This window comes from Epinephelus fuscoguttatus, linkage group LG16 (assembly GCF_011397635.1).
Source record: "Epinephelus fuscoguttatus linkage group LG16, E.fuscoguttatus.final_Chr_v1".
In the NCBI taxonomy this organism is placed as follows: Eukaryota; Metazoa; Chordata; class Actinopteri; order Perciformes; family Serranidae; genus Epinephelus; species Epinephelus fuscoguttatus.
In genome coordinates this window covers 30,255,134-30,278,215 of record NC_064767.1, presented here as the reverse complement: position 1 = coordinate 30,278,215, position 23,082 = coordinate 30,255,134, and the positions used below count along the sequence as shown (strand labels likewise).

The 23,082-nt window shown below is 39.8% G+C and overlaps 1 protein-coding gene across 2 annotated transcripts; it reads right to left on the bottom strand.

Moving 5' to 3' along the window:
* Window positions 1–6: 6 nt before the first annotated feature.
* sgpl1 (sphingosine-1-phosphate lyase 1) lies at window positions 7–17,056 on the bottom strand. Of its 2 annotated transcripts, none has more exons than XM_049599855.1 (14): window positions 16,900–17,056; window positions 12,810–12,975; window positions 12,059–12,126; window positions 10,644–10,791; window positions 10,430–10,509; window positions 10,066–10,194; window positions 9,886–9,974; window positions 8,223–8,331; window positions 8,035–8,133; window positions 7,799–7,945; window positions 5,997–6,235; window positions 5,747–5,893; window positions 5,528–5,648; window positions 7–2,753 (listed from the first exon to the last, which is right to left on the bottom strand). In XM_049599855.1, the coding sequence occupies exons 1-14, from the start codon at window positions 16,909–16,911 to the stop codon at window positions 2,616–2,618; spliced, it is 1,692 nt and encodes a 563-aa protein (XP_049455812.1). In that variant the 5' UTR covers window positions 16,912–17,056; the 3' UTR covers window positions 7–2,615. The 2 variants fall into 2 exon arrangements, with proteins under 2 accessions (XP_049455812.1, XP_049455811.1); XM_049599854.1 differs by lacking the exon at window positions 16,900–17,056 and adding an exon at window positions 14,452–14,607.
* Between the last annotated feature and the right edge of the window lie 6,026 nt (window positions 17,057–23,082).

The window sequence follows — 23,082 nt, the reverse complement described above, 5'->3', positions numbered from 1 at the left end:
AACTGATTTTCTCATCAGACTGAATGCATTTTATTGAAAACACAATGACCATCTGCTGTGGTCAGCCAAGAGCGTGACTGTGGTAACTCCCTGGAGTGGGTTAACATGTTTGCTGGGAGGAACAAGCAGGTGCTTCCTAGCTCAAAATAAATCTGGTAAACAAGAATGCACGCTGACATGAGCACAAATCTTTGAGCCTTGTACATTCAGAACCTCATATGACTGTGTACAGGGGTGGACAAGTCAAAAACACAGTACAGTATAATGCAATAGTACCCCCGCTGCTTTGTCCTCCTCATGTGTGTTTGAAAAACCAGTGGACCTTAATGATTTCACTGTTATGAAGCCAAATCCCTGAGGATGTTACAGAGTAAATCTTCTATTGACGTCATGAGTTCAAACCTCTGAAGGCACAGAGGTGAACGCTCATTATTGCTACATTATGTCACCAAACTGCAACGACACAATTTAGATTTTCTCTTACAGTCTGTGGTCACTTTCACTTAATGCTTAAAGAGGAATTTGCATTAAATATTTTTATTCACAAGAGATTTCTTGGCCATTCAATCACCACAATTTTTGAGGATATTTCTCAAAAGCAAACAGAATGAGTCATGTTGGAAAAGTCTTTTTTTGCATGGGCACAGGTTTCTACACCCTGTCACTGGGTATATGATCTGAAAATGGATGGATGGACACATGACGAGTTTGAGGACATTAAGTCCTGTCTTATTTAACCAGGTGCTGACTAGAAGATGGAAAAAAAAACCTACATACATTCATGTCTAATCTCTTCTTGAACTGCTCAGTATGCAAAAACATAAACACTCACAAAGAGGACTCACAAATTAAGTGATTAATAAACACCCAGTGGTCGCACAAATGGTTAAATTACACTAACAATGCCGATATGCTGTCATTCAACACTATGCTTCTGATGACTTATCTCTTAAAAATTTATAGCAGAGCATTCCCATTGGTATAACTTCACAAAAGGAAAAGTTATGTATTGCACAAACATGGAAATAATTTCATGGAAATACAATGTCAACAAGCAATATTAAGAAAGCAAAGAGAACAAGACAAGTTTGTTTTGGTGTTACAGAATGCATCGCTAAGTTGTCAACCTGTTAGTAAATGTGTAAGTATCCTGCTGAATGGATATTTACTAAATATATGCACATTCAGACAGGGCAGAGAGTGGGTTTGTCCCAACATAAAACTATCAAATCTGTCAGTCTGTGGATCTAAAACCACCATCACAGTGGATCTGTTTCCTTTCAGTATCAGTTTATCTAAGAACACTTTCGTACAGTTTGTCAAATGCCATAATAAGTTGATGTTAGAAATGAAACAAAAAAAAGTCGCCCTGTTAGAATACGTTTCAGTGGATGAATAGTGACATTTGTACTGAGTAGAAACTGAGGTAGATTGAATTAGGAGACAAATGATTAAAACAAGGTGGTACACAGGTGACTCTACGGAGTAGAGCCAGTATTACGTTTTTTGCTTCATGACAACATACAGTAGACAAGGGTCGGAACAGTCTTCAGTCCAGTCTGTTAAAAGACGTTAATTTTCATTGCTTTACTTAACAAGCCAGCTTCTGTGTGGAAGTCCTTTTCCAAATCTGAAAAGCGATCCCAAAAATAACCAAAGTGGTTAATAAGATTTGGATTCCACAAGCTGCTTTTAAAGTATTCATGGTCTGGTTAAAACTTCTCCCTTATTTAAACTTTAAAGACAATTTTATTGACTATTAATGACATTAAAACTCCCATTATCTGAATCACTCTCCCTCTGTCTACAAATCCAACCATGATAGATGGACCACGAATGCAGACTTAAAACAAAATGAATGTCGTCATACTAAGTGCTAACAAAGACATGCATGTTCATGCTTACAGACAAACTTCTAATGATAACATCGGAATTTGTTGTTTCAAGTGATTCACAGATAACCCTGATATGTTCTCGTCAGGCCATTGCAGTGCTTTTACATTAAAAATGCTGTCTTCCAGAGAACTGCTACATGATAATGATAACTTCACCTTCGGCCGGCCTCCACGTGTAGAGCCATTTTAAAGCAGTACATCAGGTTTCATGCTAGAGGGCAGCACAGCGTTTCTAAAAAGCTTTCAGTGGTCTGTGTTTTTGCGGAGTCATCACAGATAGTGAAGTGGTGATGGCAACAAGCTGAAATGTTGCGGCAGTAAAAATTAAAAAAAAGGAATGGTTTTGCTTTGTAATCAGTAGAAATTATGACAGACATATGCATTCAACAAAAGCTAAAATTGAAATGAACTTTTAAAACAAATGAAAAACAAACACACACACTTCCACTACATTAACAAAATCAAATGAGAACACTAAAACTCGTTTGGAACCAGTCATTTTTTCTCTGTGCCACTGAGGGTAAGTGTTAGGAGCAATTTCCCTCTGGGCTGATTAAAATGACAATGGCTTGTGCTTCAAAAGATCTTTGCAGATGTTTTCCATATGGTGTAGGTATGCAAGATAAGGCAACTGTTGAGCAATTAGCTCAGAGCTCTGGGAGGAGGCGAGCGTGTTTCCCTGTGTGCGGTGGGGTCGGGCCCTCCTGGCCCGATCCTGCCTCAGTGGGCTTTGCCATTACCGTTCATGTGGCTGATGTTTGACACCTCAGTGCTGTAGAGACAATCCAGGAAACCTCGGGAGATTTCCGTCACCATGGATCTGTCTGGGATAGACTGGGCCATGCCGTAGATTGCTCCCTGAAACAACAGGAAGACACAGGTGAGTTCACAAGTGCACAGTAGCCAAAGAAAAACACACGCTTCATTTACACTTATAGACTGTCACCAGTCTGTGGTGTTGGTGTGGTGTGCTGAGAAATTCAGGAAATGGTTGATGATTTACTTTTCTTATAAACCTTCCTTCAATAGTTGCACTTCCTTGATTTTTTTTCCTACATCTCCCAGCATACCTTTTAAAAACCCACAGAGAACAGATTTCCTCTGAGCTGTGTACACCGATCATCCAAAACATTACAGCTACTGGTGGGTGAAGTGAATACCATTGATCATTTGCTAAAATCCAGTGTTTTGCTGGAAAATCTTTGGTCCTGACATTCATATGGACACCACTTGATGTGCATTGTAACAACATAATCAACGTTATTTATTGATTGGTGTACATATATTATAGATGGAGAGTCACTGTGTTTGCCCAGTGGTTTTTAAAGTCAGACAGTGCAAAATTCCCATCAGACAAAAGCAGGAAAAAAAATTTAATATTTATCAATGTCACTGTTAATCTTTGTCTTACTTCAATTCCGTAGATAACCATGCCCTAAGTTTCCAAACTACAGTTCCCTTAAAGCTTTGGGGAAGGTAAGCATGAAGTATGATTTTATATGGAGTTAATAAGTAAGATGTGTGTTATAACTTGACAACATTTTTGTGTCAATATTTGAAGGATGCTGAATTAGGTATTAGCAATGTCTGTGTGCAGTGTACCCACAGATGTACAGACAACTATCACTGGATTATTTTTAGACTGAATATAACGTTAAAACCTGATGATTCTCAAGCAAGTTCTGGGGTTATAATGTTTTTTTCCCCCCTATGATTCTAAGATTTATGGAACTTTATTCATGATGGACACGTGGCAGATATGATGATATTGAAAGTGTTCTACACACTGAATCAAAAAATACGTGTTTCATATCTGTGTGTTCAGAGCTGACTGAGTTATAACTCAGAGAAAGACTAAGATTTTTGAAAAAATTGTGGCAATCAGGTGCTAACAGTTTTAAGGTACCTGAATTGTCTCCATGTGCTGTGTCCTAATGAAATAAGTGAAGTAATTGTCAAATAATTAATGAAGGAAGAAATAGTACACTTCATAAAGAAATTTAAAATAAACTCAAATGTGTTAACTAGATTATTTATTGTATACCGATATTTTTATATTTTACTGTTATTTCAGGATTTTTTTTCACTGAGATTTTGGTTCATGTGTGGCCTCTGTTCTCTTTTATTCAACTGAAGGTGACGCTTCACTCACAGATGTGCTCGTTGGAAACCTGACTGGCACAGGGCAGGTTTGTGCATGTTGGGTGGAGTTTCCTTCCATTCAAAACTGACACACCAAACAGCACGTGTTGTTCAATTGACAGGTTGTGCAGCACAATAACAAAATGCCACGTGTACCAACAGCAGTATAAACAAGAGAGACTGGCAAACATATTTCACGTGGTTTGTCATCTCACACTTGGCTTAATGATAGATGCACTGGTTGAATACACAACAACACACTAACAGGATTCTCTCAATTGCGTTCCTTGATTTCCTCCTACAGTTTAAAGACATACAGGTCAGCTGAACTGGAAACAGTACTGTAAATTGACTGTAGGTTTACATTTTTCAGCAATCATCTGTGTGATAGACTGACAACATGTTGCTTCAAAAGATAACAGGAAACTCTGTGTGATTGTGGAACATCAAATCAAAATGGTGAGTTATAGAGTCTGAGCTAACATCACAAAGTGTCATTTACTATTATTACTTTAGATAGACTACGATATCATACTCTATTGTAGCTGCACTGAAGATATCACAGTCTTTTTTCAGCATTTTTAAAAATTAAAAATAAAAATGCTATTTTCGAAGTGGACTCAGTCCTTAAGATCCTGCAGGGTGTTATACAAGTTAAGGTAAGGGTAACTTTGGTATTTTTCAACCTGGACCCTATTCTCCCACGTATTTGTGTGTAAATGACTAATGGAAACAGTTTTTTATAACGGGTCCAGTATTGCACGAAAGCGCTGCAGCCAGCAGCTGCAAAACAGGCTGTAACATGACAACTCAAGGCATATGCACACCATCAGATTCCGTCCACTAAAAGTGCTTGTTTTTGTCACTGACAGGCTCAGATTGGTATTCTAAGTGTCTGACAATATTATGTAACGGTTCCCTACAGAGGTAGACCTTGTTGTTCAAGAGTAAGGTTATTTTTGTTTATCCAGAAACAGCCCCAAAATGGCTATAGCAAATTAAACTAAATAAAACTCAGAAAACTCATCTTGTTCCTTTTTCCACTGTTCCACAAGCACCAACTCTAGTTAAATTGAAAAAACCCTTAATTCACCCAGTTAGATGTGAAAACATGCTGGCTTTATACACACTAAAATTACTGTTTATATAAATGGAGTGGCGATGGCTATTTTGGGGCTGTTTCTGGATAAACAAAAAGGATCTTACTCTTTAACAAAAAGGTCTATCTCCTTAGAGATCCTTGACATAATGTTGTCAGGCTAATTCTAATAAATTCACAAAGCACTCATTCATCTACTTCTTTAGTGCCATCTTTTTTGGTGTCCTTGTATATCTTGAGATGAGATGATAAAAACTCCCTCAGCATGAAATCAAATGCACACATAGCTGTTCTTTTAGGGATTACTTACATATGAATGTACTAGTTACACATACTGTATATTCAGTGTATGGATGCAAAGTCAACAGGTGTGTAAGCAGAGCTGGCTCACCATTCCTGTGGTTTTCTCTTGGGGGTTCTTGAGGATGATAGCAACCTGCTCTTTGACATCACGCACAAACCGATCAGCAACGCCCAGCTGTGTGTGCAGAACTGTGCAACAGATGTGGATGCTGTAAGAGAGAGAGAAGACCATATAGTTGTTACACTCCTGACTTACTTATCATCATATTACTTTTTATTTCAATTGATATATTTTTTTAATATGTACCTGGATGGGAACTGCAACGTGTTCAGATTCCAGCCCTTTGACGTCAGCGCATTAGACAGACGGAAAATATCAAAAACATCTGAGCCTATTGCCACCACTGACACCTCTGGATCCCCAAACACAAACACGCCTTTTATCTTGCTGATCCTGTCATTCAAAAAAACAACAAAATGTAATTTAAATGTTGGACATGATACTGTAAATGAACACATCTTCGCTGTTTGACTGTCGATACGCGTGAGTATCTCACTCTTTCTTGATTTTGCGTGCTGTGCTGATGATCTTCTTCGTGGCATCGATGTATCCATTCTCTCCCATGTGCATCATGGTCGCCCAGCAGGCGGCAATGATTCCTCCAGGCCTGGAGCCTGCAATGGAAGGCGAGGCGTAGATTCCCCCCTGCCAGTCAGGAGCTACAAAGTACTGGTAGTGACGGTACTTTTTATCACTGTAGAGGATCACTGAGGAACCTTTAGGGGCATAACCATACTGGAGAGGAAAGCAGGGACACAAACACACACACACACACACACACACACACACACACACACACAGACAATGCAGTATGAGAATAACTATAAAAGTATGGCCTGGAGTCAGTTAAGACTGCACACTTCTTTCTGCTCAGTGATAAAGTGAGTGGGTGTAGTTTGATAGAAAACAGCTCACAACAAGGTCTGTGGATTATCTTGAGTAGCCATGTCATTATTTCTGGACCATGTGATTATTTCTGGAGAGTGAAATTGCTGTTGAGTTGTTCAAACGTATTCTTTTGCGGTTTGAGCACCACAAGCATGAGTGCCATTTGGTTCCATTATACTGGAAAGTAGGGATGCACCGAATATTCGGTAACCGAATATACTGGGCCGAATATTGCAAAAAAACACACATTCGGTATTCAGTGGAATAAGTTAAAAGCAAGGCCGAATAATAGCGGCGTGTTTTGATAACGCAATCAAACAGCGTGCCGTGACGCGCAGAGTAAAATGTCGGCAGTGTGGCGATCCGTCCATCACTGCACTCGCATTTGCGACTAAAAATAGTTTTGAGCGAGCAAAATTGGCTTAAATCATTCAGCACGCTGTGCGAGCAGCCTACAGATTTCAACCAGCAGCAGAAACGAAAGGCGAATCCCACCAATTGTGGGTTGAATGGGGGTCACAGACACAGACAAGAATGTTTTCCTGTCAAATACGGCCGCCATCGGCTTACCGGCGACGGATAAGTCGGCTCCAATAATATCCTCTTCTTGGCGTGTGGACTGCCCAGAAGTACCTGAACAGCCGAGCCAGCCGAACACAGGTATGTGACGTATCAGAGGAGAAATGAGCCGCTCACGGCCCACAAACCTCACCGCACTTTAGGGACTGTTCTTTACTTATGAAGGGACTTGTTAGGGGAGGAGGGTGGCTGGTTGATTCGTATTTTATTTATTTATTTTATTTTAATCCCCCCTATGTTAATCACTCATTGATGCTGTTTTTGAAGTATGAATAAGTCAATAAGTAATTTATTCCATTGAAATATCATTGATGTAGCCTATAACAGAAAAGTGATTTATCTTTTCATAAATGACAAAAGGCACATCTGCCTTATTTTCGCTGTGGTATCGTGATACTACTCAGAACCATGATATTTTCATTGGTATCGTACAGTGGGATCCAATTTTGGTACCGTGACAACACTAATCTGGAGGGGGTTCATATGCAAAAACTAATGAAAAACTAAACAACAATATTCACTATTCGGTACTCGGTATTCGGCCAAGCGTTTAATATTATTCGGCTTCGGCCACAAATTTTTATTTCGGTGCATCCCTACTGGAAAGAAGTGAGACATCTCTACGGCCTATATCTCCAACACACGGCAACTCACACCAAAACAATCTAGACTGATAAATAGCAAATAGAAAGTGTTTTTGGTTTTTCGGGTGAACTGTCACTTTAAATTCCATGACTATTGCTCTGAAATGTCTATTTCCTGGATTTGTCATATCATTTTTTTTAAAACCTTGTGTACTTGGTTTGAAGGAAATTAAAAACCACTCCTTACCTTGTGGGTGTCTGCAGAGATGCTGGTGACACCTTTTACCCTGAAGTCGAATGGGGCGAGTGGGTAACCAGCCTTGGCCATGAAGACAATGAGAAACCCTCCCAGACAAGCATCCACATGCAGCGGGAGGTTGTAGCGCACAGCCAGCTGGAACACACCAAGGGAAAGTGTCACAGATTTGACTTCCCTGTTTTCATCTCAGACCCGTTCTAGAGAAAAAATGTATCACTTCTGACCTTGGCTACTTCCTCAATGGGATCCATTATTCCATGAGGAAACTGAGGCGCTGAGCACACAAGCATGGCAGTGTTCTTGCTGATGGCTCTCCTCATAGCCTTGAAAAAGAATAAACAATATGGGAATAACCAGTGTCTAAGAATAGCAGTCAAGTAGCACATACTGTTTGTGTCTACTGTATTCTCACCTTCACATCTACTTTCATGGTTTTCTTGTCGAGGGGAATGTGAACAAGCTTCATCCCAAAGTAATGTGCTGCTTTGTCAAAGGCTGCGTGGACGCTCACAGGTGCAAGACTGCACAAAGACGACAACACAAAAATAATGTTAGCACCTCTGTGGAAAACGCAGTGAAGAACAAGCCTTAAAGTAATAATCTCCTGTAAGGTCGCAATCTATCACTAAATGCAATAACACAGTGGTGATTAAGTCTATGGCCCAGTGATTTAAACAATGCAATATTTTTATATGTGCAGTTTTGTCGAGGGCGACATTTTTGGAAAAAAAAAAAAGAAAAACAAAGCTTTGTTAGGTTAATACAAATCAAACACTTTTGAACACTTCCTTTTTTTTTTGGACTTTTGCCTTTAATGAACAGGACAGAGTGAAATGGGGTGAGAGAGAGAGAGTGGGGGAGTGACATGCAGCAAATGGTTGCAAGCCGGAGTCGAACCTGCGACCGCTGCAGCGAGGCATCACCTCTGTACATGGGGCGCTGGCACTATCCACTACACTACCGACGCCCCCAAATCGAACACTTCCTACTGCTGCAGCTTCACATTAAAACTAGCCAAACACGAGTTATTGTGGAGTTGTCACAGGAAATGCTTGTTTTTCAGTGAGTTTTGCCCTTTCCAACATTTTTCTTCAAAAAAATGCCTGTACAACAAGACAACAGTAATTTCTGTCACTTTTTGACAGTGGATTTATTTGAAGTGTTGCAGGGAGCAACTGTACAAGGAAGAGCAGCCACAGTGAGCTGTTAAACAAAGAGCTGCAGGCTGCATACCTAAGACTGAGCAAGGTAACCAACTTTTACTTTTACTGTTCCCTGCTGTCCGTAGACTCATGCTGTGTGCAGTGTAAAATCAGATCATGGTTGCTCAGAGTGGTGGAAAAGAGCCAATTATTGCCTGACTTCTTTATTAAAATTACAGTAGTTTGTTTTGTTACCTCCAGATCTCTGTGACGTGTAGTATTTAACCACACGCACTGTTACCACCAGTAACTATGAGTGTTGCAAAAATCAGCCAGGACTAAAATCTTTAAGATTGCCACTTTAAAATGTCTTATATTCATTCTCTTCACTGGCAAGACCATGATTAAGAACAATACTGCCACATCATGTTATTCATGGTTGACAAGTACAAGAGATGAGATACATTTTTAATTTGGTGTTAGAACTAAAGGAAGTTGGCAAACTGAATTTGTCATCTGGGCAACACTTCACCAAGTTAAACTGTAGTCATGGCACCACTATTGAGCTTGCAAAAATCTTGATTACAGCCAAAAAATATGTCACACTGAAATGGAAATAAGAAAATCCTGTACCCTGTTTGAATGTGGAATTACTAATGCTATACCACCAAAGAATATCACACATTGGTTAACAAACAAGAGTGAAACCTTTAACAAGGAACAGCAACCGTTCATAGATTAAATGAAAGACAATCCTCTGAACCTGATTGTGTAAATTTGTTGCTGCAGTACAAAAAAAAACACTAACTGCCCATAAATGGTCCCAACCAAAACCTCCTCATGGCTATACTAAGACCTGACAAAGATAAAAGCACTGAACAAAAACACAACTCAGAATTACTCATCAACCATATCTCATAAAGCTCATCTTACATTTCAGGGTATTTGACACCACGCTCATACGCCATGTCTCTGTACGCCTTGCAGGCCATCAGGATGCTCTCAGTTCCCCCTGAGGTAACCTGGACACAAAGGCAGAGAGTTGTTGAAATGCTTTGGATCCATCCATCCTCAGCTTAGACGATTTTTGAGCATATGTTTATGATAACTCACCGTGCCACAGGCATTCGGTCCACCATGGAAAAGTGTGCACGCCATTCTGACAACCTCTGCCTCCATCTTTCTCACGCCAGGAAAGATGTCTGGGTGAAGTGGGTTGCTCCACGCAAAATCTCCATATACCTAGGAACAAATGGCAAGGAAGAGAGTGCCAAAAGAAGTTAAGATAATTACTCACACACACACACACACACACACCAGGGTCACAGTTGTCTCTTTTAAAAGGAGTGAACAAGAGTTGTTTGTCAAAAAGTGCAAAATAGAAACAAAAAACAATTCATTCAATTTTACTGTCGCCAACACCAAAATGTATTTATGTGACTAATCTTGCTTGGAAAGTCCAGAGAAAGATGCATACCTTCACCAGGAGATTAGTCAGTGATTCATCTCCCCAGTATACTGCACCGGAAACACATCCTTTCTCCCACTGCACCTCATCTGCAATGACACAAGACATTACTTTTCAATATTAAATGAGACCTCAAAGTTTCCTATCAGTAATGAGGACTAGAAATCCTCTACAGGAAGTCACCTATACAGATAATGGAGCTCAGGGATGACTGATGACTTACTTAGAGTCTCGTACTCTCTGATTTTGTCCAGCACTTGGCTCTGAGAGAGGCCTTTAGAGGGCAGCTGTTTGGTGTAGCTCATCCCCTCCTTCAGAGTACACAGGCTAGCAGACATGTCATCTAGAGCCTTGTTGAGCTGACTCTGAATCTGTCATAAAAAAGAGGAGAGAGTTACTTTATAGGCATCGACTGTCTCAGTATGCAGTAAAAACAACAGTAAAGTAAAGCGTGTTATTACACGGCTTTGTTGAGTATTTGGTTCTGATTGGTCATTTATGGCATTCTATGGTCTGTAATTTCTGAATAACAGAGCACTGCTATAAATAACAGACTGTTGCTATGGACACAGTTCTGATCATAGACTGGTGGAAGGTATAAAATCATGTTTGAATAAATTAAATTGTTTTAAAATCTATATTTTGTGTTACAGTATTGATTTCTTTAGTAGGCAAACATGTAAAAAGCGAGGTAAAGTGAAGCCATAGACTGTATAAAATATTGGGCATAGCTTCAGTGATGTCGCCCATTGGTTTGTGGACTCCCGTTTTGAAGCCTCCAGACTGGCATTTTAACCATCGCCATTTTGGATTTTTGGAGCCGGAAGTGACCATATTTGGATGAGAGGATGGAGCTTACCCTAATGCCATCTGACAGCTTGGTTAGCATGTTACATTTACAGCTATGATTAACTGTGATAATGCTAATGCTATTTTTTGCTAGCTTTTTCAGTACAACACTTAATTTTTTTATGCGACCAAATCATTAAATTAACTTTAAGGGACTGGAAACACACTGATGTAGCAGCAGCTACAGGTACACCGATACTCTGTATATCTGGGGTTACACCATGGTTACGTTATAAAACTAACAGGCACCCACCTGTAACTCAAAGTGGCCACGCCCTTAAATATGCGTAACTTTAAGCCTTAATAAGATTTAAACGGGTGAGTTATATAAAATTCACCAAGGCTGTAAGTTGGACATTTTAACATGGAGGACTAAGGGGGCTGACACGCTATAGGGTGAGATAAGACCTGTATCACCCTGTCAGGGTTCATTTTGCAATAATGACCTGCTCGCTGTACATTACCCCTTATTCCCTAAAATAAGGGAATGTGAGGTAACTGTGTTTCAGACTGAACATGACAACATGTCCACTGTTTTATCAACAGTCTGTGTAAATTTTTGATAAAGCCCGAAAGTGAGCTCTCCGTTGGTGACATAATGACCAGAAGTAACTGAATGTTATCACCAGTGCGTGATGTTAAGTGTGCCAAAGGTCTGACCCCCCCCCCCCCCCTTTCCCCCTGCACGCTGTACTCAGTCATCCAAGAGTGACTCATAAGAGTCTTAGACGCCAGAGTCAGTGCACATCTGCTGGGAAAAGAAGGAACACATTCACCACTGATACTTACTGTTGCGCCAACAAAGGGTATTTTTCTGATGAGTCGAAAACACAGCTTCTTGATTCGGGACGAGAGACCTATTAGCCAAAAACACAAGGCTGCAGCTGTGGTGAAAGGCTGGCACACAATCAACCACAAACATTAAACAGCTGACTATGACCTATAATCACGCGTCAAGACAAGACGTGCTCAGTGAAAATCGGAGCCATATTCACAAAGCATTTAATGCTGACCCTGAAGGCACTGAAGATGTGCAGTTTTCTTCAAAAAGCCTCAATCTGACCAACTTTCACTCTCTAAGAGCTGAAGTAGGACGGGCGGAGCTGACCTTGTTGCTAAGGGATCCAACCACTGATTGATTGATAGCAGATCTAGAAAGTCTTGTTGATTTGAAGGTATTCACTTAGTCAGACATACAAGAGGGACAAGTACTGTGCTAGGAGATAATAACTGTGGAGCACCAGTGAAACTTTAACAATAGGTTTTTATCAAAAATCTATTCACGTAACTGCTCAGACCACATTTTAAGATACCATCCAGTAGATTATCAGTAAACCTGACAGTTCAGAGAATATGACTACAGATTAGAGTATGGCAGTCAAACTCACTCACTGTTAACATGGCCAAATAGGAGCATTAACTCAAAAGCTTTGTGAACATGACTTCTACAATTTCAGGAGGCTGTTAACTCCTTTCATGTCTCATCATGTCTGATTTAGTCCCCCTTCTCTGCACCCATGCATCTCGTGTGAAAGATTACTTTCTTGCTGGAAGAGAAAGCCTTTGATCCAGACCGCTCCCAATGTGGTGAGGACAGTCGCTCCAATGATCTGCCATGGCTCCAGGTCCGCACAACGCAAGTTGACCTGCCGCTGGCCCTCCTCCAGGTACAGCAGGACCATCTCCTTGTACACCTCCAAGGCACTCTGGACACAGACACGCATACTGTATGTTACAACATGGTTGCTTTTAATTAAGAACACAAGAACCTTAGATCACAATAGACCTGTTACAAATATTTGTTTAATGTAGTTTTGGGGTGTTTAAGAAAACACTGATACACTTGAGTACGGTGGTATTATTTTTTGTGATACTGAATCGATTCTAAAAACACTACTGCTTTTTATGTAATAGTTAACATGCAAAGATTTGTGGCAGTGATCATTTTGAGTTGTTGACAGCAGTGTTGTAGTGTGTCTTCTGCCATTTCACTTTTACCAATCCAACGTATAAATGTATCACTAACATGTTACAGGGACTGTGATAAATACATAAGCAGATCTCACTGTTCTGATTGTACAAAAAAAGTAAACTTTTTTACTCAGATTTTATATATATACAGTATATATATATATATATATATATATATAGTGGTGTGTTCTTACACTATGACAATTTTCCTAAGATTAGATTGAAAAAAAAAATCTCCTTGCTCACAGTATCACAATATATTGAATCGTAAGCCCTGTATTGTGATACGCATCACATCACCAGATTTTGGTCAATGCACGGCCCTATAATATATACTTTGCAATAATGGGGAAGTCACCATTGCATACTCTATGTTGATGCTCTGATGAAGATCGAATAGACCGAAAGTTCAGCAATAAAGTGAGACACAGCATAGATGTAAGTGTGTGGAAATCTTTTTCTACCAATTTGGACTCATTGATGTTTTCAGCACCATGCCAAGAACGAGTTGGGTGGAGCAGTGGCTTTTCTGCATACTCTATGCTGATGAAAGTCTGACATTGTGTGACACCATCATGACCATTTCATTTCAAAATGAGGCACAGATTCAAATTCAACGAATTTTTACTAGGTTTCTTACGACAAGATGTGTCATCTGTGTACCTGCATTTCAAATGTTCCTGTGTATCTATCTAGACATTAAATTACAGTAATGCACCAGCATACTATCTGATAAAGTACTGTAAAATCAAGCCCTAAATCTTGATGTGCAAAAGATTATTCAATAAGTCAGTGTGACTGCATGACCTCTTTGGAAATGCCTTATTTCTCACTGAAAAAACTACAGTACAAGTATGCTAGATAAACAGCGAAGTAGAAATTACAGCAAAGAGAGATTTGTCTTGAATTTCACAAAACATACACACCATGAAACAGAAAAATACTCAAAATACATCAACTCACTAAAGAAACAGTAACATTGTAACTAGTTACTTTTAGAGACAAGTAAGTTTTCAAAGACCCTTCCCCCAACACGTGAGCATACTTTCAGTGAAGTTAAAAATGTCCATGTCACCAAAGTAATTATAAGTCAATAATACATCTCTCCCAATTTAAGACAATTGTATGCAAAATGTTGAAAATCCAAGTATGATTAACGATGAATACGTGTATCAATGCCAATATCACAAATCCCAAAACTAAGTACTTACTTCTGGAGACATTGTCAGACCTACAAAGTTCAGCTTCCCCCTCACGCTAATGACACTGTCAGCAGCAGAGAGTCGTCTCTTCCTTCTCCAGGTGAGAGTGAGAGAATGCTCTGAGCTGCCTAGACGACTATTACCAGACTCCTCCCTGCACCCAAACCAGCAACAACACATCCAGCCTGCGGGGGGATGTTTTGCAATCAATCATGATCACACATGACAGGAAGTTCATCTCACAATAAAAAGAACTATGACTGATATTTTGCAATTTGCACATTTATTTCCACGCCTGATCACCAAAAAAATGCAGAAATGTTGTCAGTCTGAATGTCAATGCAGTAGTTTTCACAGGCTGAGAAGATCGAAGCCAGCCTGAATCACTGCAAAATCACAGTAACAGACTTATAAACGCTATTTCATAAGTGCAACAAAACTCTTTCCATTATCTTTCTCCACACTGGTGTTTTTATGACACAACAGCAAGCAGCTTGATAACGAGGTTGTTTCTTCACCTCAGCCACAATCAGATGGAGAAAAGCTTAAGGTTCAAAATACAATATCTTAAGTAATCCCAGTCTGCGCCGCCTGATATAAACATCCCATAATAGTTCCCTTGTGCAATTGAAACACTGTGTTCATTATGTTATTCAAAGCATCATCCGCTAACAGGGGAAACTGGTCCATAAAGAGTTTTTTTTTTTTTTTTTAAGATATTTTTTGGGCCATTTTTAGCCTTTATTTGATAGGACAGACAAGTGTGAAAGGGGGAGAGAGAGAGGGAGTGACACGCAGCAAAGGGCCACAGGCTGGAGTTGAACCCAGGCTGCTGCGGCAACAGCCTTGTACATGGGGCGCCTGCTCTACCACTAAGCCACCGACGCCCCAGGTACATAAAGAGTTTGATGATGATAATAACAAGGTGTTTTTAGTGAATGAGGCTTCAGTGGAGGGCTGTCAGCGAGCTGCAGGAGTCCGCCCCCCTGCCCACACTGCAGCTGTCATACCTGCCTGTTTGGATAACATGTTCTTATACAGGTTTGGCCAGATCAGCTGCATAGAGCTGGGTGGAAAGCAATGGAAAATAAGCCATTAACATGTTGACTGGGAGGCTTGACTTGAGCTTTCATGACCAGGATCATGTTTTTATGTGCAGGTAGAGTGCAGGTGAAAAGCCCATCAGAGATTGCTGTCATGCAACTGTCATAAAGAACAGATTAAACTGTGTTATCTACAGTTGTGCAAAAGGCAAGTCTGCCCCTTCAGATACTGGCCTCTCTCTGTTATCCAACACTTTTCTGTCTATATTTCGCCCCCAGGTCCGCCCAAACCATTCAATGCTATCTTTGCCTCAGGAAAACTTATACAGAGTCCACACAAAGACACTTGTACCAGTATTGTCCGATGCATTGTTGAGCTGTGGACGCCCATTCCTTTGCTCCCCCTCATACAACATTTGACTATTCTGTAAGGAGAGCTTTTGTTGTCTCAGAGGGGAGGTCATGTTCTCATGGAAATGTACTGCGTGTGAGGTTGCGGCTCCTGGATACATCAAGGGAAAAGCAACTGTGAGCACAACATCACAATGGCTTTCAGTCAAACAGAGATCCAGAAATCATTCAGGGGGAAGTAATTACAGCTGTGGTGTCTGCTTTAAATGTCTACAAAGCCTCAGTGCTATTGGGACAGGAACTGACATTAAAAGCATAATCGAAAACAAGCTATTTGAGTTACTTCTTCTTTCTCTTCCTTGAACTGATCAGGAGGAGTCCCTGTGACAGACAGCTTAGGGGTTAATTTTGCACTGACAGCAGATGTGTATCAGACGAGCTGCCCCCTGGTGCTGAGTCTTCAGTCTAATGTCCACTATAAAGAAAACTTGATTCTGCTCCTTTAAGGAAAACCCCACAAATCTCAATAGCTCTCTGGTGGCAGTACTAAGACTAGTGCTTTGTTTAAACTTCCTGCAGGTTTAACATGAACAGGATCTCTAATTTTAAACACTGGCTGCTGCAATAAACAATAGGAAGGAGCTGTAAACTTTACAACCAGGCACCACATCAAAAAATAAATCAGATTTTCATTTAATGAAAGGATAACATGAAGCCATGTCTAGGCAGCACCATTGTTCACTTTTTTATTGTCTTATTATAGGTGTCTGAAATAATACTCTGACTCCTCTTATGTAAAATGTCTCATTTCAGGAGCCAAAGTATCAGTGTAGGTGAAGTGTTTCTTCATAAACAGCCATAAATTATGTGACGTGAGGCTTTCTTATCAAGGGTGACGGTCAAACACTGTCTTTGTGGACTTGGAGCATCCCTGAGAGCAAAACAAGTCGGCTCATTAGCTCACTTCACTATTGATAAACAAGTCTTCGCCTCTTAAAGCGTCTTGTAGCAGCACTGCCGCCGTCCTCTGATAAAAACAGACTAAAAGTGAAGCGACACTCACCCAGTAATCCATGTTGTCTAGGCAAACTCTCACCGAAAGCCCTCTTTTTGTGTCTGCTACTCAGGAAAGTCACCTCCAGTAGCCTGCTTTGAGTCTTCCGCTCTCATCTACATGCTACTATCAAACACAGCAGCAAGCTAACCCTGATTCAGGAAGTAATCAGCAGGCTCATAAAGCTGCGCGCGGGCTGAACGTGTAGATCTGACAATGCTGTGGCGGAGTTTGACTACATGCTAACTCACTGTCCGCGTGACACCGCCTGATTTGTAGATCTACTAATAGAGAAACAGGAGCGCAGCACTTTTGACGCTCACAGCCGGATGAGTTAGCAAAGAGCTTATGCTGCATTCAAGTGCTGTTCGTAAACTACAACAGTCTGTCGTATCGGTGACTTTGTTGACTAAAAATCAGGGAGGTTTTTCCACATAAATGGTGAATTGTGACATCAAAAATATTAATAGTTTTTAGTAATTAGTATTGAGTAGAAACAGAACCCTTTGCAACTGATATCATTAAAATTTAGACAATATTGAGGTACTTGTACTTGAGTATTTCCATTTTATACTTAGGGACTGTTCTTTACTTATTAGTGGAGGGGTTTTTTTTCTTGGTTTTTTTTGTTTGTTTGTTTGTTTGTTTGTTTTTTTACCTTCCACAAAGCTACAAATATTTTTTCTTGAGCCTCCCTGAGTGACTGGTGGGAAATACATGCCCCTCCCTCCACCATAAATCAGTTATTAGATTTTTAAAACTTACAGTTTAAAAAGTTGAAGACCAAAAGCCTTGCATGCTGGTCATTTAGTGGTTTAACGGTTTATTTTTTGCCAAATTTTAAATGAGACATGTAGATTAGAGTGATTTTGATTAAATATCACTATTTTAACCTTCGATTGTGTGTGTTTTTTTCCGACAAAAGCATTCGTTGCACATTTTTCCCCCACTTATCCTTTTTATTGATTTGTCCACAGAATGCATTCTTACATAGAAACAAATCCCAATGAGTCTGTCATTGCACTTCCAAATTTTTGTTCAGCCACACCACTTTCTACTTCCTCACTGGTCTTCTCAATAAACGAATTTTGAAACCAGAATTCCAGTTACATGTATCAAGCAAAGGTAAAAACTGGTTAGGTCTGAGTTCTCAAACAACTTTCAAAGCCACTTTGCCTCTCCTCCAGGATGTCATAATCTGGTGTAAATAGGAAACAAATACAATTGTCAATAATGAAGGCAAATAAATTGCCCTGTTTGTGTTTTACCTCATCCTATTCTTTCTATTTTCTTTCCTCCCTTTACATCATTGCTTTTTGGAGTTGTTTCTGGAGAATGTCTCACATACTGTATGTGGGAAATCTAAAGGATTTTCATTGCTTGACCATATGCAAAAATTGAAAAAAACGTAAATAACATAACAAAAGATGAACATAAGATGAACAGAGCCTGTGGGAGTAAACTAGTCCAAAAATCAACAGAGACAGCATCACTGTTTATATTGTTGTCTTTTTGTTTTGTAATTTAACTATTTCTCCCAGTCTTTTTCAAATTGTCCTTCATTCATTCGTATCCTGTACGTAAGATTCTCCATCTCCTGAATATCGTCTATGATGATCAGCCATTGTTTGTTCTTTGTAAGTGCTTTTTCCCCAGTGGCAAGGAGGATCTTGACATGACATGACATGTTTTTACAGGTTCTGTCAATGGTAAACGGTGTAATTATGGCAATTTGGAAGGCATGTTTCTTGCAAACATGCAAACGTAGGTTTTCACATAACATTAATTCAAAATATGGCATTTTAAATTTGTATGCCCCTCCCCTGAAACAAAATTTAAAAATACACATGCCTCCCCCTTTTTTCCACCTCCTCCTCCCTCATGAGTAACGAACAGTGTAGACCCATAACTGTTATTTCTGATGAATCAAAGTGGCACTGAGCTACTCTTCTGTGACACTGTGTTCATGAGTGTGAATTGCTGATTTTGTAAGCCTATGACCCAAGTGCTGTTGGGTAAATAAAACAAGGACTGAAGTGACAGCCATGTATGTGCAAATTCCGCATTTTAAAAATGTTGATACTTAAGTGGCACACTCACATTTACAACCGTAGTTAGGTTGCTAACCTTTATTCCACTTATAGTTTCCGTATTTTTGACACGACCTGAAGGCATCGTTTGGGCTTGTTGTTGCAGTTTCATGAGTGGAAACAGCGCCTCGTAGCGGCGGAGCGCTGCACTGCAACAACACCTCCAACAACAACAACATGATGAGGACACGTGCTGCAGACACAAATCTCTTTTCTAGCTGAGGCAGATTCTGGTCTATTGAAGAGTGATGTGTCTCTTTTGATAATAATGTTGACGGACTGATAAGTGAGAAGGTATTTTGTATTAGGCTACTCAAATAATTATTCCTGATATAATACGAATGGACCAACATTTTGAATCAGTAACTCAGTGAGCTCAGCCTGTGGTGCACAGGGTGGCTTTAACTGTGTATGACATGCTGCTGATTATCATCCCTTATACAGGCAGGTTTGTAGGGGAGAGCAGGGTCAGCTGGGACAATTGTATCAACTCACAGACTACATATAAAATAATTTGATACCCAAACAGATACAGGTAGGCCCTATCTGCTCACATATTATTACGTTTTTTAGGCACTCTTTATTTAAATTTACAGGAAATGTATGTCCCTCAAATTCACCCTCCCCAAGACGGTTGGGACCACCTTGTTCTTAGCTAAAAAAAAAAAAATCCATTTACATTTTAAAAAACATCTTTGAGGAAAAAAATATTTTGAAATCATTTTATTTTCCTAAATTACTGAGATATTGGACTTAGCTGTCTGCTGAGTCTTCATTTAAGTGGCTCCACTCATCAGCTCAATGTGGTCACTATTATGTAGGCTGTTACTTTACTTGAGAGTAAACAAAAAAATAGTCTGAATAGTTTAAAACAAACATGCTTAAACAAACTCAGAACATGCTCAGGGCTTGACATAGGCTTTTATTGGGCTTTTATGAAGTTCATGCATTCTTCTACACCCAGTAACTTCACATTGGCCCTTATTCAATTAGGAAACGTCATTGTCTTGTTTTTGTCTACTTTTTGTTGAGTCGTAACACGGTAGGAGCTGTAAACAATACTGTCTAAAATGTAGATATAGGTAACTGTCCCAACAGTTCCAGGGAGAGAAGACACATGATTCCTTGCTACCAACAAAAGACAGCTCACACTAGCATCAGCTGATAGACCAGAAAATCAGCTTTCCAGTGATATGTTTTTTTGTATGTGGCATAACTAAAACAGTCTGAAAAACAAAGAGCCAAAAATCTACCTACACTTAGTTTTTAAAAATGTAAATAAGCTGTAAGGAAAGGTCAGAGTATCTCCACTTTGAAGTTGAAAGTGAAGAGTGTGTGGCTGAGTATGAGGATGGTGAATGGCTTAGTTGCTTCTTAACTTGCTAAAAAGGCACTGTCCACTGCCCTCTGTCCCAACGGACCCCACTCTTCCCTACATAGTCCACAGTGGTTAAATGAACATGTCTGTGCACCACTGAGCTCCATATGAACATTTTTAAAAATTACCATAATTAAAGACTTTTTTAAAGCCATTTTCTAATTTTCTCTAAATATGTAGATTTAGGTGAAGTGTAATTGCTTGGAATGCAATTGCTGTCACACCTCAGAGTATGCTGCCTTCATGGAACAATTAATTGTTCTGTTGATTTCATAGTATTTTAATCTATAAACATGACAGTAGCTTCACAGTAAAAAGGAAAAATAATATTCGTATATACTCGACTTTCTCTGTGCCAACCTACTAAAACCTAAAATAGGATGTTTACCAAATATTTTCAAAAGATAAGGCATTTAAGAACTATTGGATTTCACGTGAGACTTTCAACTCAAAAGCTCTGCAAGAAAGAGCACCTGGTGGTATATAAGGGTTTTTGTGATAGAAAAGTGAAATGACTAATGTTCAAAGGCTAAATTATAGAATTATTAAAATGAGCGTCGCCTTAGTGCCACGTGTCTTCTGAGGATTCCCCCCATTTGTTGAAACTTTTGTTCTTCCATGTCAAAGAGCCACTAATTAACACAAGGTTTAACGTCGTAAACAAGCTATCGGAAGAAAGGAAAAACAAAACATCCTGCATTAGTTTCGGGGGTGAAAGAGGGCGACTTGCAGCCACAGCCCTATTCGTGCTTCAAATCTTTACAAAAAGACAAACTGTGTCCATAGGACAGCTATTCCACTGTAATTGGTGTACACTGTCTTCTAAAGCTGAGGTGAGAGGTACAATGCATTGCCTGTGAAAGGGAACTCTAAAGCACATTAAAAGTGAATTACTTCTTGTGTAAAGTGTGTTCGGGGTCATTCTGGTCACGACGCGCGCACCTCTCCAAAAGCGCACACGTCTCCAAAGGCGCACTCCATACTTTCTAAAAGGCAGTCACATTGTTGAGGGGTTTCACAAGAGGTGTACATATGGCATCCGGGTTGCAATTAAATGTTTTTAAGATGTTTTTTCTTTCTTGAAGAAGTTTCCCTTTTTCTTCCCCCCTCCCTCCCCGCAGCTCTTTGCCAGAAAGAAGAAGAGGAGGGGGGCACATTGAATGGCTCCGCTGCTAGTTTGGGATGACAACAATCTGGTCAGCGAGTTGTTGGACTTTGATTGCCCCCCTCAAAACGTCCTTCAAACAAAAAGCTGAAGACGAAAATAAAGCCCCACCTGGTACCTCTGTTTGCTAAAATAATAATAAATAGATTTCGTTTAATAAATAAGCAAAGGAGACTGTAAAGTGAAGTAGTAGAGGAAGTATTAATCAGGAGCATCGGGCAGGTATCACCTGCTCCGGAGCTTGCTCAGTTTATTGTTAAATATTGTTAAATCACTTTTCGTACCAAGTCTGCTCCGATATCTGCTATTTCCACAGCAACTGGGCGCTTATGTTTGCCTACACTTTGCATAACAAGCAGGACACTACAGCACACTGATAAAAATCAAGGAGAGACACTGACAACTTCAAACCCACACCTGTCCACGATATCCGAATATGGATTTGGCATCAATGATTATTTGTAAAGTGGTAATATTCAGTTTACTTTAGACTTTTCGTGCCTTTTATAACAGCAAGGCACCATCTCGTATCTCACCGGTGTATTTGTCCAGTTTATTGAAAGCATATGGTTATCATATGGTTATCAGATTGCTCCCAAAACACATATTTAGACAGAAAGTTAAGGAGAGCTTTTTGTGAGCCTTTGTTGGCAATTGTAAATCATGTTTGAGCTCTGCCACACTCCCCCTCTCCCCCTCACCACAGCTGAAACGTGTCTGCATGTTGTTGACACATTTTACTAATCTTTAACTCTCTAAAAGTAAAGTTACATTATAAAAAGCAGTGCGCCCCTGAGTTGTGGCGATAGTGGACATGTTTTTGGAGATGTCATAGCGCACACATACAGGCTCACATTACAGAAGAAATCGAGCTTTTTTTGTTGTGACACACAACAAGACCCTTTGTACTATCAGTTCACACAACGGGTTTCACCCCCTCAAATACTCTAAGTTAGGGGGCCCCATGCGTAATTGTCTCTGCCCAAGTACTTGAGCTTTGCGCTTTAACGCATTAAGCACATGTTTGTCCAAATATATGTGGCATTAGAAAGTGACATTTCCTTTGATGTAGCTCATAGTTCAGAGCTAAAGAAGAGATAATTTACTCTTTACAATATCTTTTGAAAACACTCAAACAAAGACCGACTTTCAGCAGCTTAATGTTTGCTGCCATCCTTACCGTGATTTGTGATATGCGCACAATCCAAAAGAAAATACGCAAGAGTATATTTGATAATAAACAAGTTATTGGGAAATAATCAATGAGATCCTTTTAATTTTACATCAATTTTCAATACTGTGGTGCACTTGAAGTTGATTTAAGAGGCCAGTTTGCCAAGTTACCATGACCACTATGTACCCTGCACAGCATGTGCCAGTACTTTGAATGGTAAAGTGTGGCATTACTGGTATCCTTAAAGACAGAGATCTGATAACATGTGCAAAAGCAAACTCACACCTAGAAAAAAAAGTTCTGAAAGGAAAAATACAGTGATATGTTAAATTATTTTTTATGATTCCAGCCTTTGCGCATAAAAATATACCCAGCATAGCGTACC

What these genes read in the sequence shown, in the direction of transcription:
- sgpl1 (XM_049599855.1), bottom strand. An exon ending in CTTTCTCTTCCAGCAAGAAA is followed by an intron (nt 12,127 to 12,809) that starts GTAATCTTTCAC and finishes TTTGGCTAATAG; the next exon opens with GTCTCTCGTCCCGAATCAAG. An exon ending in GGTGTCAAATACCCTGAAAT is followed by an intron (nt 8,332 to 9,885) that starts GTAAGATGAGCT and finishes GTCTTTGTGCAG; the next exon opens with TCTTGCACCTGTGAGCGTCC.